At 40.2% G+C, this 15,367-nt stretch overlaps 3 protein-coding genes and 1 long non-coding RNA gene across 5 annotated transcripts; 2 read left to right on the forward strand and 2 right to left on the reverse strand.

Annotated features, from left to right (window-relative positions):
- Positions 1 to 59: 59 nt before the first annotated feature.
- On the reverse strand, positions 60 to 572 carry LOC131018564 (uncharacterized). The gene has a single exon (XM_057947279.1). The coding sequence runs from the start codon at positions 570 to 572 to the stop codon at positions 60 to 62; it is 513 nt and encodes a 170-aa protein (XP_057803262.1).
- A 1,254-nt stretch (positions 573 to 1,826) lies between these two features.
- Positions 1,827 to 4,376, reverse strand: LOC131015690 (uncharacterized). 2 transcript variants are annotated; one of them, XM_057944108.1, is made up of 4 exons: positions 4,172 to 4,376; positions 4,051 to 4,079; positions 2,619 to 2,697; positions 1,827 to 2,108 (listed from the first exon to the last, which is right to left on the reverse strand). In XM_057944108.1, exons 1-4 carry the CDS (start codon positions 4,374 to 4,376, stop codon positions 2,104 to 2,106), a joined length of 318 nt encoding a protein of 105 aa, XP_057800091.1. In that variant the 3' UTR covers positions 1,827 to 2,103. The 2 variants fall into 2 exon arrangements, with proteins under 2 accessions (XP_057800091.1, XP_057800092.1); XM_057944109.1 differs by lacking the exon at positions 2,619 to 2,697.
- Positions 3,085 to 4,380, forward strand: LOC131015691 (uncharacterized). Its single transcript, XR_009098659.1, has 2 exons — positions 3,085 to 4,132; positions 4,210 to 4,380. It is a non-coding gene; the product is annotated as an uncharacterized LOC131015691 (long non-coding RNA).
- A 2,390-nt stretch (positions 4,381 to 6,770) lies between these two features.
- LOC131015693 (dynamin-related protein 4C-like) lies at positions 6,771 to 9,179 on the forward strand. The gene is made up of 2 exons (XM_057944110.1): positions 6,771 to 8,161; positions 8,244 to 9,179. Exons 1-2 carry the CDS (start codon positions 6,920 to 6,922, stop codon positions 9,066 to 9,068), a joined length of 2,067 nt encoding a protein of 688 aa, XP_057800093.1. The 5' UTR covers positions 6,771 to 6,919; the 3' UTR covers positions 9,069 to 9,179.
- The last annotated feature ends 6,188 nt before the right edge of the window (positions 9,180 to 15,367 follow it).

Below are 15,367 nucleotides of genomic sequence, written 5' to 3' on the forward strand. Positions count from 1 at the left end.
ATTAAGAAAAATCGGGGTATTACAACCCTCCCCCCTTAAAAAAATTTCGTCCTCGAAATTTAAATACCTTGGCTAATAAACTTGACTTCTAGTCTGCACGTACTTTTCTCGTCTGTGTCAACTAGATGCGGAGCATATCGCGAAAGCTGGTTAAACATTCGGTCGTACTCAGTGACTGTCATATTTCCCTGTCTTAAATTCCAAAACTCATCCTGTTTCTTCTTCCTATAGCATCCAGGGATATACTTTTCATACAATCTTTCCTTAAAATCGTTCCACGTATACGCCTCCCATTGCTCAGGGGTCAAGGTTCGTCGCACCGATTCCCACCAGAATTCAGCCTCATCAACAAGTTGGAAAATTGCGCATGTTAGTTTCTCCCTATCCCCACAGCCAACATGGTTGAGTATCCTTTCAGTAGCTCTTACCCATCTCTCGGTATCCAGAGGATCACCGAGGCCATCAAAAGTTGGTGGATTATGCTTGCGAAATCTTTCTTCCACACTACGCTCTGGTATAATTAGTGGCACATGTTCTTCAGGGTTAGGCCCTCTTCCTCTTTCTCCAGCCATTCTGCATTCAATTAATAATGTTGGACTCCTTCTTCATTCTTTCTAATAAAAAAAAACTGTGATACTGGTGACATAAGGATCCTTCTATTGTCTGAAACGATCGTTGGCTGTCTACAAGTCATCCTTTCATGTATCGTGCTTTGATATTCTAATTTTTGTATTCCGACTTTCTATGCCTTATTCTTCTATGTTCTACGCTTCTACCGTTCTATACTTTCTATGTTCTGTCATTCTATGTTCAGTGCTTTCATTGTATAGTCCTTTCTATTCTTAATCTGTTCATGTCTTCTAAAATCCGTTGGTCATAAAAAATAGAAATCTAAAGACATCCTTCATCAGTTCACTAAGCGACTATAGTCTGTCATCATATCCTTTCTAGGTTCACATGTAATAACATGCAATGGTTGAATCATCTCATGGTAATAAATTGCATATTAATCATTTATGCAACATTTCCTCATTTCAAAATAAGTCGGGCACATACTTTTGTATGATAAAATATTTCAATCTCAAATTCATGATCATATGCATGTCTTGTCTCAATAAATGTTAAGGTTCCATACATGTTGCGTTTCAGTGTACGGACGTCTCCATACATGATCCGCTTCAGTGTATGTTCAGTCAAAATTCATATCAATGCATTCAATCTCAAACCACATCCATTCTTATTGCGTGTTCAGTCTCAATTCGTATATTCTGTCTCAATGCATGTTCAGCCTCAATGCGTCTATAGTTTCAATACATGCTATGTTTCAATGCATGTTCAGTCTCAATACATGTTCCGTCTCAATGCATGTTTTGTCTCAGTGCTTGTTCAATCTCAATGCGTGTCCCGTCTCTGTGCATGTTCAGTCTCAATACATGTTCATCTCAATGCATGTTCAATCATAATGCATGTTCCATCTCAATGCATATTCAATCTTAACATGTTCTATAACATATTCATTTGGTGCATGCATTTTAGTAAACATTTTGAAAACTTGATTAACATACCTTGGTTGAGGGCAGTGTGACGACGAGCTGAGGGTTGTTGTATAAACTTTTAGAAGTATAGAGATGATATCCTAGACTCGACATCAATGAACTTGCGGTCTCAGAGCCAAGAACTTTTGCTCTGATACCATCTGTGACAGCCCTCGTTCCCGGGAGAATAGGAAACGTACTACTTAATGGAATTTCTAGACTTAGCTTGAATATAATAGGTGATATGTTCTTAGATTTGGGTGACACATTCATAATAAAGGAATTTCGTAATTGAAGGATGATAAATACGACAACTTAAATAGAAATTCTCCCAACCAGGATCAAAAGTTCGGAGGTCTGAGACAAAAAGATAACATTTAGTACTAAGCGAATAATATATGAGAGGAATAATCGCTAGGAAAGCGATAACATCAGGAGTTCATATTAAAATAGTTAATCTCAAATAATATCCATCTTAGTGAATACTATGGCAGCGGAAATTATTCTTGACATTCATTTGGAAATACAGCAACACCCTCCCTCAGCTTCGCACGTCACCATCTGCCGCTCAACCTGCAAAAGGTTTTGAAAACAATTGCAGGGCTGAGTACTAATATACTCAGTAGGTTTAGCCATTTGAAAACATTTGAAAAATCCAAATTAAAAGAATAATCCATGCTATGAACAGTATAACATAGAAATATTTGAAAGTATTCTATGCATACATAAAATAAATTGTGGATCCATTTTCAGTCTTCTCTCTACTGGTGCTTCACCTATTATGTGAACTTGTGGGAGCAGCCCACAGAGGTCCACTACCATGCATGTTTCAGAAATGGGAGCAGCCCAAGTCTGACAGTCTGAGGCAAGTGGGAGCAGCCCACAATACCCCCTTGTGTGTACACAATCCTAACCAGGGCGATCCAATCGCTACGCCGGCTAGGACCCGATCGTTAGAGAATATAGGAGCACTTTAAACAATAGAGAGATAAAATCATTTTAACATGGACATTCATTTGCATTTGCATAAAAACAATTTAGAGCTCAATAACTCAAAACATACATTGGAAAATAAAAACCCACCTTGATAACAAGCCTGTAGATAAATCTTGCACAATTCTCTTCTTGTAAAATCAGTGCTAAAGCCTTCTATCAAGTGGACCTACAAGATAATCTAATCTTAATAGGCCTCAAAATATCGTCTCTGCTAACATTTCCATAAAATTCTTAAATCCTAGTTCGGTAATTAATCGACTTCTCATTAAACTTAACTAAATCCCAATTTCAAAATACTTATTGCAAAAGTATAGCTTTAAACTTTTGAACTCTTTTGCAAACTCATGCTATAATCACAGATCTAAAATCTCATACTTAATGCATAATAATATTTATTATGCAACTTTGAATAAATAATCAAGCTAAGGCTCAAATTAATCAAAATAAAATAAAACTTAAGTCCAAATCTCTTAGTATGAGCCCAAGTTTAATCAAATAATTCTCATGCATCTGGCCCAATTTTAAAAAAAACTGAAGCCCAAAAATAAGGGCCCAATTCAACCCATCCCTTCCTTTCTTTTTCTCTTTCGGTCTCTCTCTCTCTATCCCAGCTCTCACTTTCCATTCCTTCTTTCTCCCTCTGAAATCTGCAGCCGCCGCCGCCTCTTTCTCCGGCGAGCAGACGCTGCGACGCCGACGCTATGGCTGTCGCCTCCTTCTCCATCTCGGCGTCTCTCTCTCCCCCCTAACACGCACACACAGAAATCAGCACACCTAATCCTCCCCGCTCTCTCTCACAGCCGCCTCCTCCTTTAATCCGGCAGCTACGGCCGCCGTCGACCACCTCCATCTCCTTCCGGCACCGCGTCTCACTCTCTCCTCTCTCTGTTCCCCCCCATTTTGCCTCTCTCTCTCTCTCTCTCTCTCTCTCTCTCCCTCTTTCTTTCTCTCAAAAGGAAATCCCCAAATTCCAAAATCCCTAAATCTGCCCCCTCCCATCTCCTTCTCTTGGCTGGACGGTCAACGGCAAAGGCCCGCCACCGCCGCCGACTCCATCTCGTCTCCCCTCCTCGCTTTCTACTCGCGGTGAGCAGTTACGCGGGCGACAACAGTAGTAACCGCGCCGCCGTGGCGACCACAGCAGCACCGCTGCCTTCGCTTCTCCCTCTCGCTGGGTCAACCGGCAACGGGCTGCCGTTGTCGTTTCCCTTTTTCTCGATCGGCGAACAACAGCATCTAACAAGTCGCTGCCGCCATCTCCGATTCCCCCTCCCCTGACTCGTCTCCATTCCCACAACAACACACTCATGAAAAACAGATAAGTTCGATTAATCTGTAGTCATTACGTGCACTTGTTTCAATTCTATTTACTCTCTATGACAATCATATATACAAGATTCGATTGTTATTCGCATATGTAAATTATCTCTTATGGGTAAACTGGAGAATGGTTATGAAGTATGCTTTGGCGTATGAATATGAGTGTATGTTTGAGAATGGAAGTGAACTGGAGGCAAACCTTTATGAGAATTCTGCTATGATGTGAATCTGCAGGGGAAAAAAAATGTATTGTAATCAAGAGCTTTTATTGATAACAAGAGGTAAGATTATAAAATCTTGATATAAGTGAAAGGTTGGACCTTTAAAGAGGATTACAACTCTCTTTGCTATTTTGCAGGAGGTAGCAGATTTGAGCTGTGATGAATTGGTTCGATATTTTGCAGATATGAGTTGTGTGTTGGGTGAAGAGTTAAGCTGCTTTGTGCGTGATCGAATGGGCGAGAATGGCTGAAATTTATAGAGGAAATTGGCAGGAAGAAGAAGACGTGGAAGACCCATTTCCATTGAATTAATAGAAGAAGATATGTATCAATTTCCATCCAAGTTTCTGCATTTCTCACCTTAAAAAAAATATGTGTAACTGTAGCAAACTCTGCTGCTCAAGTGACTGCTTTCAATACTTATGCTTCTTGTAAAAAAAATATATATATATATATGCCTCTAAAACGTAGCAATAGGATATGTATCTGCTTCGGCTGGCTTGATTGAAAGAATCGGGCCTTATAAACAAAAATAAATAAATCCAGCCCAATAAAGACTTATAAATAATATTCTAAATTCAAATATTCTCATGTAATCCTATTAAGAAAAATCGGGGTATTACAAAAATAATAAGGATAATAATAATAATAATAACAATAATAATAATAATAATAATAACAACAATAATAACAACAACAACAACAACAACAACAACAATAATAATAATAATAATAATAATAATAATAATAATAATAATAATAATAATAACAACAATAATAATAACAATAAGAATAATAATAAGGATAATAATAATAAGGATAATAATAATAATAAGAATAAGAATAATAATAAGAATAATAATAATAATAATAATAATAATAATAACAATAATAATAATAATAATAATAATAATAATAATAATAAAAACAACAACAACAACAACAATAACAACAACAACAATAACAACACCAACAACAACAATAATAATAATAATAATAATAATAATAATAATAATAATAATAATAATAATAATAATAATAATGCTTTAGGGGTACGGGGCCCATAAATTCCTTAAGGAGAGTGGTTTTCTTTCTCTTGTCTTTGGTAATGCTGCTTTTTCCCGCCACCAATCATAGTAGAAGAAGGACGTCTCGTCCAATAATTAATCTAGCACGAATCAGCGAAGGACCTTCGCAGTCCGTCCTTTTATTTACTGTTTTAATCAAGACCATCTTTCATTATAGTTGATTAAAAATAGTTCTAATGTTTACAAAAAAAATAAAAAATTCTATTCATATACATTATTCTATAATATATTATTCTTAATATATAATAGACTAGAGCACTTCCAAAAGAATGCTGTTTCACTCTTTATTTATTTATTAACAATAGTCAAATTTGTTTCATAATTTTTTTCAATATAGATCTTAAATTAAAGCTTATGACAAAATATTTAATTTGAGAAAAAGATAATTGAAAATAGATTTTGAACAATCTATGATTATTTAAAGTTTCAGAGTAAATATTTTTTTTAATCTCAATTTTCCTCTCTCATTAATGTTAAACATACTACTATATTATTTTTTCTTTTATTTTTTTTATAATAATTTATTTTGAAATTTTAAATAATTATAACTTATTCATTCATAATTTATTTTAAATTATTTTACACCAAATTAGAGATTTTGTCATTGTATTTAATTTAAGATGTATATTGAATATTTTTTTATGAAAAGAAAAATATACTCCCTCCGTCCCACTTCAATTGACACACTTACCTTTTTTATTTGTCCCACTTCAATTGGCACTTTTCAAAAATAGCATGTAGTCCCTATCTTCTCTACACACATTAAACAAATGGTCTCCGTCCACTTTACACACCCAACCCTTTATTCTTAATCTCCGTGCCCAAAGTAAAAGTGCCAATTGAAGTGGGAGGGAGAGAGTATAATATAATTTTTTTTATATAGAATCAAATAAGATCATCTACCAACAAAATATTATTTCACCATTCATAAGTTTAAAAGTAAAATTTTCTCTCTTTGTCTTCCATTCAATGCTGAACATTGTGTTATTTATTTATTTAGTTTTTATATTAATTTTATTGTATTTTCTATATTTTGTTAGATATCTATATATATAATACTCCCCCCATCCCTCAAAAATTTGCCCCAAGGGAAGCGACATGAGTTTTAAATGATTGTAATTGTAAAATTGATGGTGAAACCATGTATAAAAATAGAAAGTAAAGAGATTGGAGCAAACTTTTGAGGGACACCTCAAAAAGAAAATTATGGCAAACTTTTTAGGGACGGAGATAGTAGTTTTTAATGAAACTAAAGAGAATGAAATCATTTTGATTTAATTTAGATCTCTTTAATGTTAAAATATATGTTTAAAAATTCAATTTGTATTAATTCTAATATAAATTTGTAGATAAATAATTAGTTGTCTTTATACGAATTTTAATATTTACTTACATAAGTTTTTCTCAATTATATTATGTATAGATATAGATTTGCTTATATTCTGTAAACTATTTAATATTTATATTTATTTATTTATTTAAATATATCGTTTAATTTTAATACTCGCCGTGCATCGCACGGGTGAACGTACTAGTTTTTTATATATTATAGATATAGATCCGAAAGAAAAAAGAGATTAATACTATTAAAAATGTTAGATAGTTGGATGATGTGACTGGTAACTTAGGGATATGTATAGAGTTGATGTGTTAAAAAATTTAAACTGACGTTGAATATCCCACGAAATCACGTCCTTGGTCACAGACGAAGGCCATAAAAAGCAGTTGCCTATCAGCAAACTTCTCCATTCCACACGAAATGTCATCATCTACATTAGTAGAGCCGTTGCCCTCGATGAAGATACGCGAACACCATCGCCAACAAGAGCCAGACGAATCTAAGCAAAGTTTGGCTCTGGTGAGCATCAATGGTGGTGGTGGAACAGCCTCCTCCGCCCCGCTCGTGTCGTCGTACAACGACAGGATCCGCCCACTGCTCGACGCCGTGGACAGGCTCCGCCACCTTAAAATCACGCAGGAAGGCATCCAGCTTCCGACCATCGTCGTCGTCGGCGATCAGTCGTCGGGAAAATCAAGCGTCCTCGAATCCCTCGCCGGAATTAGTCTCCCAAGAGGGCAAGGCATCTGTACGAGAGTCCCTCTCATTATGAGGCTTCAAAATCATCAGAATCCTCAACCGGAGCTCTTCTTGGAGTTCAACGGAAAAGTAGTCCCCACTGATGAGGATCACATCGCCCACGCCATTGTTGTGGCCACCGACGAGATCGCCGGCCAGGGTAAGGGCATCTCCAATCATCCCCTCACTCTGGTCGTGAAGAAGAGAGGCGTACCCGATCTCACCATGGTCGATCTCCCCGGAATCACTCGAGTTCCGGTTCACGGCCAGCCGGAAGACATCTACGAGCAGGTTTCCGGTATAATAATGGAGTACATCACGCCGGAGGAGAGCATCATTTTGAATGTGTTATCGGCAAGCGTGGATTTCTCCACGTGCGAGTCCATCAGGATGTCTCAGCGCGTCGACAAAACAGGGCAGCGGACTCTCGCCGTCGTCACCAAAGCGGATAGATCGCCGGAGGGTCTCCTCGAGAAGGTGACGTCCGACGACGTCAACATCGGCCTCGGTTACATCTGCGTGAGGAACCGCATCGGTGAAGAGTCATATGAAGAGGCACGTGCTGAGGAGGCTGCTCTTTTCCACACGCATCCTCAGCTCTCCAAGATCAGCAAGTCCATGGTCGGAGTCCCCATCCTCGCGCACAAGCTGGTTCAGGTGCAGGCAAAGATCATCGTCAAATGCCTGCCGGAAATCGTGAGGAAGATCAACGAGAAGCTGTCGTCGAACGTGGAGGATCTGAACAAGCTGCCGCGGAACATGACCAACGTGGCCGAAGCTATGACGGCGTTCATGCACGTGCTCGGCGCCGCCAAGGAGTCGCTCAGGAAGATCATGCTGAGGGGCGAATTCAACGAGTACCCAAACGACAAAGAGATGCACTGCACGGCTAGGCTCACGGAGATGCTCAACCAATATTCTCAGGTAGAATTCACAAAATCGGCTAAAATTGTTTGGTGTAATGATTAACATGTTAATCTAATAGCCATGTGTTGAAAACCTTCAGGATTTGCAATCTCTGGGCGGTGCGGAAGAGCCCAAGGTTGCCTTCCTTGTTAAGGAGATGAGCGTTTTGGAGGAGAGCAAATCCATAGGTTTGCCTAATTTTCTACCCAGGGCTGCTTTCATGACTCTGTTTCAGGGAAAGGTGAATGCCTTATCACTGGCACCAGTTGAATTCTTGGACAAGATGTGGAGCTACATCGAGAAGGTGGTGGTTGCTGTGCTGATGCAGAAAGCGGAGAACTACCCGCAGCTGCTCTCCTCCACGAGAAAGGCGGCGCAGAATCTGGTGGCTACCAACAAGCACAAGTCGGTGGCTTGGGTGACTGACATGGTGGAGATGGAGAAGGTAAGCGACTACACCTGCCACCCCGACTACTCCGCCTCGTGGAACAAGCTCATGTCTCACCAGAAGGAGTTCAAGGAGATCCTCGGGGACCCCAACAGGGCTCCGAGGCTCAACATGGAGGGATTCGGAGTGGTGGAGGTGGGGCACTTGAGGAGCCTAGGGGTTGTGGTGCAGGAGGCATTCGACATCAAGATGAGGCTCACCGCGTATTGGAAGATCGTGCTGCGGAGGATGGTGGACTTCATGGCGCTGCATCTGCTCTTCACCATTCAGAACCTCATAAACAGGGACATGGAGGCCGAGATTATAAACGAGATTGTAGGAGCGCAGGGGAATGGGCTGGAGAAGATGCTGGAGGAGTCTCCCGGTGTTGCTGAGAAGAAGGAGAGGTTGAAGAATAGTATAAGGCTGCTCAATGAGTCCAAGGAGGTTGTGTCGAACATCATGGACCAGATTTCTGCGCTCAGCATGGGGAAGTAGATGCATGCTTTTCACTATATATATTGGTATGGTATGTTCAACTGCATGCCTAGGTTATTAAAAACTCTGATGAGAGATTTATCTAGTAATTATATGGCTCTTTTGTGTCAACTCCAATCTCTATTTATCTAGTAGTAATTACTTGTGTTGCTTCTTGGCATTACACATATTTTCTCAATGCTTGTTAGGAAGGTAAAAAATGACACTACTAGCTTAGGCCGTGGCATATTTCGTATGCATGATCATAGTCATGGATGGTGATGCTAAAGAATCTTAGAGACGATGCATCATTAATTTTATTGGAATGAGAAAACAAATAAATGGTTTTTTGATTGATGAAAAAAGAAATTGAGTTTGTGGAGAGGATATACAAATAGTTTAGGTTATTTGTAGGAATGTTGCATTGCAAGAAAAAATTAAAATTGAAGCGTGCATTTTCCTGTAGAATCCCTTTTTTTTGTTCTTTATGAAATGATAATGTCCCTCTATTTAATTATTCCAGAAGCCACAGTGTAGAGGGGAAATTTGAATGTAGTCTTATGCTTTTATAAGATTCTCTGGGCTGGACAGCGCACAGCCCTGCTCTGCCATCACGAACAAACCCCCCCCCCCCTCTTGGACGGGAGTGTCTATGCTACGCCAAGTTTTTTACACTTCCCATCATAAGATGATGACAAGTGGGCATTCCTTTTCCCAAAATTATGAAATATCAAATTGATCCCTCATTAATGCTTATATATATCAACATCCCCTCTTCGAGTTTTAAACAGGACAGAAAAACCCAACAGCTTTTCTATAATTAAAATCATGCAATTAACAAATTATGGCCCAACATGTTTCCGTACAACTTCAAAATAATTCTTAAATAAAATCAACATTATACCTTTGTCGACTGGTCTTCTTCAGGAGTCAGTCTTGTTGCATTTTACGGCTCGTCTGCCCACCTGGCACGCACCAACCACACACTCGCAAGAGATGGTTGCAACATTCCTCCTTCACTAAGTGCCGGCTTAATACTTTGTTGATAATATAAAAGAAAAATATTTACTAAACCGGAAATTTGGGCAAGATTCAAAACGTTAAAAGAGGAATTATAAAATATTTATCTTATTTCATAACAATCTCCCTAAGGGAGGAGACTAACCTGTTTTAGCTACTCATAGTAGCTAATTCTTGTATACATAAAATAAAAGAAACTAAAACTAAAAAAAAACTTTGAAAACTAAATTTAAAATACAGAGATAGGTTCTGAAGAGAGAGTGTGTTGTGTGAGAAGTGTGGAGGTTTTTCGATGATCTCTTCTCTCCAGAGCTTGAGTTTATATAGAGGTTTGATCCCCTCTATTATTGCTTGGTTGTTGGCCTCGGATGCTTTCTTTGTGGCCAGCTTTCTTGAATGTGACTTCCACCTTCTTTTGTCGGCCATAATTGCCGACACTAGTTAGTGTTATCACATGGTGCTGGACCCTTGCTTTATCGCTTTGTGATAATGCTGGTAGGGGCCGGCTACTTTTCCCTTCCACTCAAGTTTGTCCTGGAGCGTTTGGTGAGTGGTTCTCCTGTCATTCCACCCACTTTTGTCATTTCTTTAGTGGGTGCGATCCTTGCTGTGAATCACATGATTCACTTTGCTTTGTCGGCCACCTTACTTTTTTGGTGCCCGAGGGTTTCTTCCCTTTGGAGTCTGATGCTCGTCATGTTCATCAGACCGGAACCTCCTTCTGTCAGGCTTCGGGAAGAATCCTTTGCCGAACTCTGGCTCCTTCTGCGTTGAACATTGGTCGCAGACTTTCTCGATCCAATGGCCCAGATGAGCCATGTTGCAAAATTTGCGACGAGTATCTTTGCTCCCCGCTATCTTGTTTTCCCATATCATTTGCCGTTTATTCTCGAAAGATTTTTCGGCAAAAGGGGTTGTAGTTCCTGTCATAGTGTTAACCAGGAACGTTCCCAGATCTGAGCTCTGGTAGAACTTGAATCTGGACTTCATTTTGTCCATCTCTGTGAGACAGACCCATAGACCCCATGCTCGTCTGGTGGAGATTTGATCCTCCTTGAATGTTGAGACGATTGAGGCCTGGAAGTCGGGAACTTTGATTCTGTTCAGAGCTCCCGTATCAGGTCTCCGCAGCTTGATGAAGTGGAAAGCTTCACAGATTCCTTTCCAACTGGCTCTGGCGCTGCACTGAAAAAGTACAATTTCAGAACATCTCCCCGTTTGAGGGACTCGTTGTTCTCCCATGCATCGAACACCGTCTTTTGGATCCATTTGGGTAGACCCTTGATCTCGGTGAAGGCTGGAGAGGTGGTATAAACTGAGGCTAACGCCCCGAACTCATACCATTCCTTGACATCGTTTGGATTGGCACCTGGGGTTGTCCAAACTCGTGGATACTTGCCTGCAACATCAACCCGGCAATTTCCCGGATTAATGCCCTTCCTTGTGAGAAGTTTCTCCCACCTGTCTTGATACATCTGCCAAGAAGGAGAAATTTCAATAAAATCAGTATCAACCTTAACTTGGTTTGTCATGGGCCTAAGATTGATCTCTTCCTCTTTTACCCCAGAGGTGGAGGGTTGACATGTTGATTCAGGATGTGACTCCTTAACAACATTTTTTCCTTGAGCATCCGGCTGTGAAGCCATCTTCTCAGGACTTGGGCTAGGGGTACTTGAATCCCCTGCTACAGGTAATCTGCCCTGTACGGAAAGCATTGCTTTAATCCGATCGTCTCGGATAGCGCGCAAGAGCGGCTTGTTGATTGCTTCTTGAAGATTGAACATCTTCATGAAGCAGGCATCAATTTGGTTAGATACTTGGGCTTCATCAGCCGCCTGTATCTTCCCCGCTTGTTTAGTGTGTAGTACACACTTTTGCCATTCCTTTTGTAGCAACTCTAAGCTTTCAAAGAGCTGCGCCTGTTTTGCCTCGATGGCCTCCACCTCAGGGAGTTCCATCCCTTGTAAGGAAATCTGCAAGAACATTTTGATCAGATTTCAAGATGACAATATCATAATCATAATATTGGCATTCTGCTTGCCATCTAAGCAATCTAGCCTTTTCAGGCTTAGATTCAATCTTTTTGGTTAAGAAAGCTTTAACGTTAGTGTTATCTACTTTCAAAACGAATTTTTTAGCAAGTAAGAAAAGCGGCCATTTTTTAAACGCCTTTCGCACTGCAAAGAATTCCTTTTCGTTGATGTGCCATCGCACAGCTTCGTCGTTGGAGAAAAGACCGCTACAATATCTGCAAGGTTCTTCTCCATTAGGGGTGATCTTTGTGAGCACGGCTGCCCACCAGAAATCACTTGCGTCTGTATAGAGGACCAGGTCATCCTCATCTTGTGGTATTGAAAGTTTCGGGAGATTTTTGCAAATCTCTTTCAACTTTTTCATACCCTCTCGATGTTCCTCTTTCCATATGAATGGAACATCTTTCTTTAGTAATGGACTAAAGATTTTCCGGTGCTCTGCAAGATTTTTGATAAACATTCCTGCAAAGTTAACAACTCCGAGAAAACTTTGGAGCTGCTTCTTTTCCTTAAGATCCTCCGGAAATCCCTGGACCTTTTCCACAATATGATCTTGTAGAATTATCCCGGATTCATCGATTTCGATCCCCAGGAACTCCATCTTCTGGGTGGCTATGACTGCCTTCTTTTCTGACAGCACCAGTCCTTCTTTTTGACAAACATCCGCAAATATCTCCAGATGCCTGACATGTTCATGAATGTTCTTTGATGCAATAAGAATGTCATCAATATAAACAAACATAAACGAAGAATAATCTTTGAAGAGATTATCCATCTTCCTTTGGAATATCTGAGGTGCGTTAGCTAACCCCATTGGCATGACATTTCAGACATAATGTCCCTGTGGAGTTGAGAAGGCTGTAAACTTCTTACTCCCTTCCTCCATGCGAATCTGGTAGAAGCCTGATTTGCAATCGAACTTTGAGAATACCCTTGCACTTCTGATGCAGTTGATGAGGTGTTCTCTACTTGGGATGAAGTATCCGTCAAACTCAAGAATGTCATTAATCCCTTTATAATTAATAACCAATCTTGGCTTTCCTCGCTTGATCTTCCCCATGATTTCTTACCAGAAATCCAGGACTGTTGTAGGGTGATCTTCCTTCTTCAATCAATTTCAAATCAAGGTGTTCCTTGATTATACTCATCATATCCTGTTGATCTCGAGGGTTCATCAGGATAGGTCTGAACCTTACGAACTCATGCTCCTTTCCAGTTTTTACTTTCAAGGCTGCTCTGAGCTGGTTCTTGTCCCACCATGCCAAAGGATCCTCGTGGTAACACTTCTGGATTCTCCTTTTGACGTCGGCAATGGACACCTGTTCTTCTTCCTTGATATCTTTGGGTGATATCAGGGATACTTTGAGGATTTGAGTTTCTTCCTTGGAGAGATCTGGGAATCCCTCAGTTCTGCATTTGAGCAAAACTTCTCCGAATCTCCTTTGATCCTTCATTTGGGGTCTCCGGAGTCTGCCATCATCACCACGCTTGTTGCGAAATTTGATTGGCATCGAGCGATGAAAAGCTCCATTGAGCCTTTGCACAATGATCTTGTGATCACAATTGGTTGTGAACACTAGCCTCCTGGCTTCATTATCTTGTATGTACCGCTTGAAGCTTTGCAGAAAATTATTTCCGAATAATATATCTGCTCCGGTATCATGGAAATAAATTGGTGGAGTTTTGACCTTGTACCAAGGTGTCTGTCCTGCTCCGCCGATCAATATTTCCGTTTGTTTTACTCCTTTTGATAGAAGCAAAATCTTTTTGGAGAAATCCCTTCCTGCAATTCGAGGTAGATCTTCCTCCACTTCTGCTGGAAAGACTCCTCGTTTTGCTGTACAGATTCCTGCTCCTGAATCCACATAGGCAGCAAAATATTCTGCTTTGAATTTCTCATATAACATCCCTACAGAGATGTATATCGAGAATGAACTTGTCATTGGATCATCAATCTTTGGCGTCCAATTGTGATCTCCATTCCTCCTGATTTCCATGACCATGGTTTATATTTATCAAGGAAATCTCGTCCTAAGATCAGGACGTCCGCTTCCTGTCCGGCTTGGCCTTCGGTCTGAATTTCAAAACCTCCAACCTCCAGAGTTCCGATGTATCGGTTGTCTCCTGGATTTGCCAAATAATACAACGAACTACAAGGAAACCTGTTTTCCCTGTTTGTTGTATCAAATCTTGTGGATACCTGTCTCCATCCCTCGGGACATTTGAGCTTGACCCTCATGTCTGGAACTGGCTTTTCCTGAATCGTCCTTCTCTCGTATGACTGAGAGAAACTTCTTGTAATAGGCCCTGAAGTTAGCCTATTTCCCTGGAATGATAGCCTTGGTGCCCCCAATCTGAGACTCTGGGTATGGCTAAGCACCGGTTTGTCTCCAACGTCGATGTCGATTTCTCCGATCTGGGGAATCTCTACTCGGTTTGGATTGGCTGCTTTGGCTACCTCCTTGAATATTTCTGGAATTTCAATAAATTTTTTTCCCAGAAATAACTCCGTGTGATGGGAATTTGATAAGGCATACGAGACTTGATAAGTCAATGAGTATGGCCTATTTCCATCTGTCATATACTCCTTCTTTTTATAGTCCTGATAGAGAGTCAGGGCTCGGCTGAAGGATGAATCTTGCAGATTATAAGCGATTTGTGGGTAAAATTCGGTTATAATCTTCTTGGCATAGAGATTGCCTGAAAAAGCTCCAAGAACTGATCCTCTGGCATCTTTGATCTTTTTGTCGCAAAGTGCGACGTCAATTGGTTGGTCTGTCCCTGGGAAGAGGGGAGATTTGATTACCAACTGAATTGCTCCAATATGAATCCATTTCATCGTGCTTGCGACTTCTGGCTTCATTTTCTTAAGATCCTGCCTTATTTCTTCGGCTGGAACCAGCTGGATTTCCACCTGATTGCTTGTAATCTCAATTGGAAGCGCCATTTCTCGGTTTGTAACGCCAAAATAGACATGATGCTTCCTTTTGGATGGAATCAAGCTATATAAAACTCGATTCAATCTTCCATTGGAAAACCCTTGGTATGTTTGTACCTCATCGGTTTCCTTCTTGAGTTTTTTCACGAGCTTTTTCACCACCTCCTCTTGTAGAATCAGAAAATGGCTGGTAAATCCACTCTGATCCTCCTTCTGGGTATGGTGGACCTCGTGTTCTTCTTTAGTCTGACTCGTCTCCGATTGTTCCATCGGTCATCTCCGAATCATCCGAACTAAAGACCTCTTCTTGCTCATATATACTCTCATCA

Source organism: Salvia miltiorrhiza, chromosome 3, assembly GCF_028751815.1.
Source record: "Salvia miltiorrhiza cultivar Shanhuang (shh) chromosome 3, IMPLAD_Smil_shh, whole genome shotgun sequence".
Classification (NCBI taxonomy): domain Eukaryota; kingdom Viridiplantae; phylum Streptophyta; class Magnoliopsida; order Lamiales; family Lamiaceae; genus Salvia; species Salvia miltiorrhiza.

Bases quoted from the DNA above. Each gene is read 5' to 3' on its own strand.
- LOC131015690 (XM_057944108.1), bottom strand. From the start codon at position 4,376: ATGGAAATGGGTCTTCCACGTCTTCTTCTTCCTGCCAATTTCCTCTAT. The intron at 4,080-4,171 runs GTCCAACCTTTC...TTTCCCCTGCAG, and splicing joins AGTTGTAATCCTCTTTAAAG to ATTCACATCATAGCAGAATT. The intron at 2,698-4,050 runs GTTTGCCTCCAG...ATTATCTTGTAG, and splicing joins ATAGCAGAATTCTCATAAAG to GTCCACTTGATAGAAGGCTT.
- LOC131018564 (XM_057947279.1), bottom strand. From the start codon at position 572: ATGGCTGGAGAAAGAGGAAGAGGGCCTAACCCTGAAGAACATGTGCCA.
- LOC131015693 (XM_057944110.1), top strand. From the start codon at position 6,920: ATGTCATCATCTACATTAGTAGAGCCGTTGCCCTCGATGAAGATACGC. The intron at 8,162-8,243 runs GTAGAATTCACA...GAAAACCTTCAG, and splicing joins TGCTCAACCAATATTCTCAG to GATTTGCAATCTCTGGGCGG.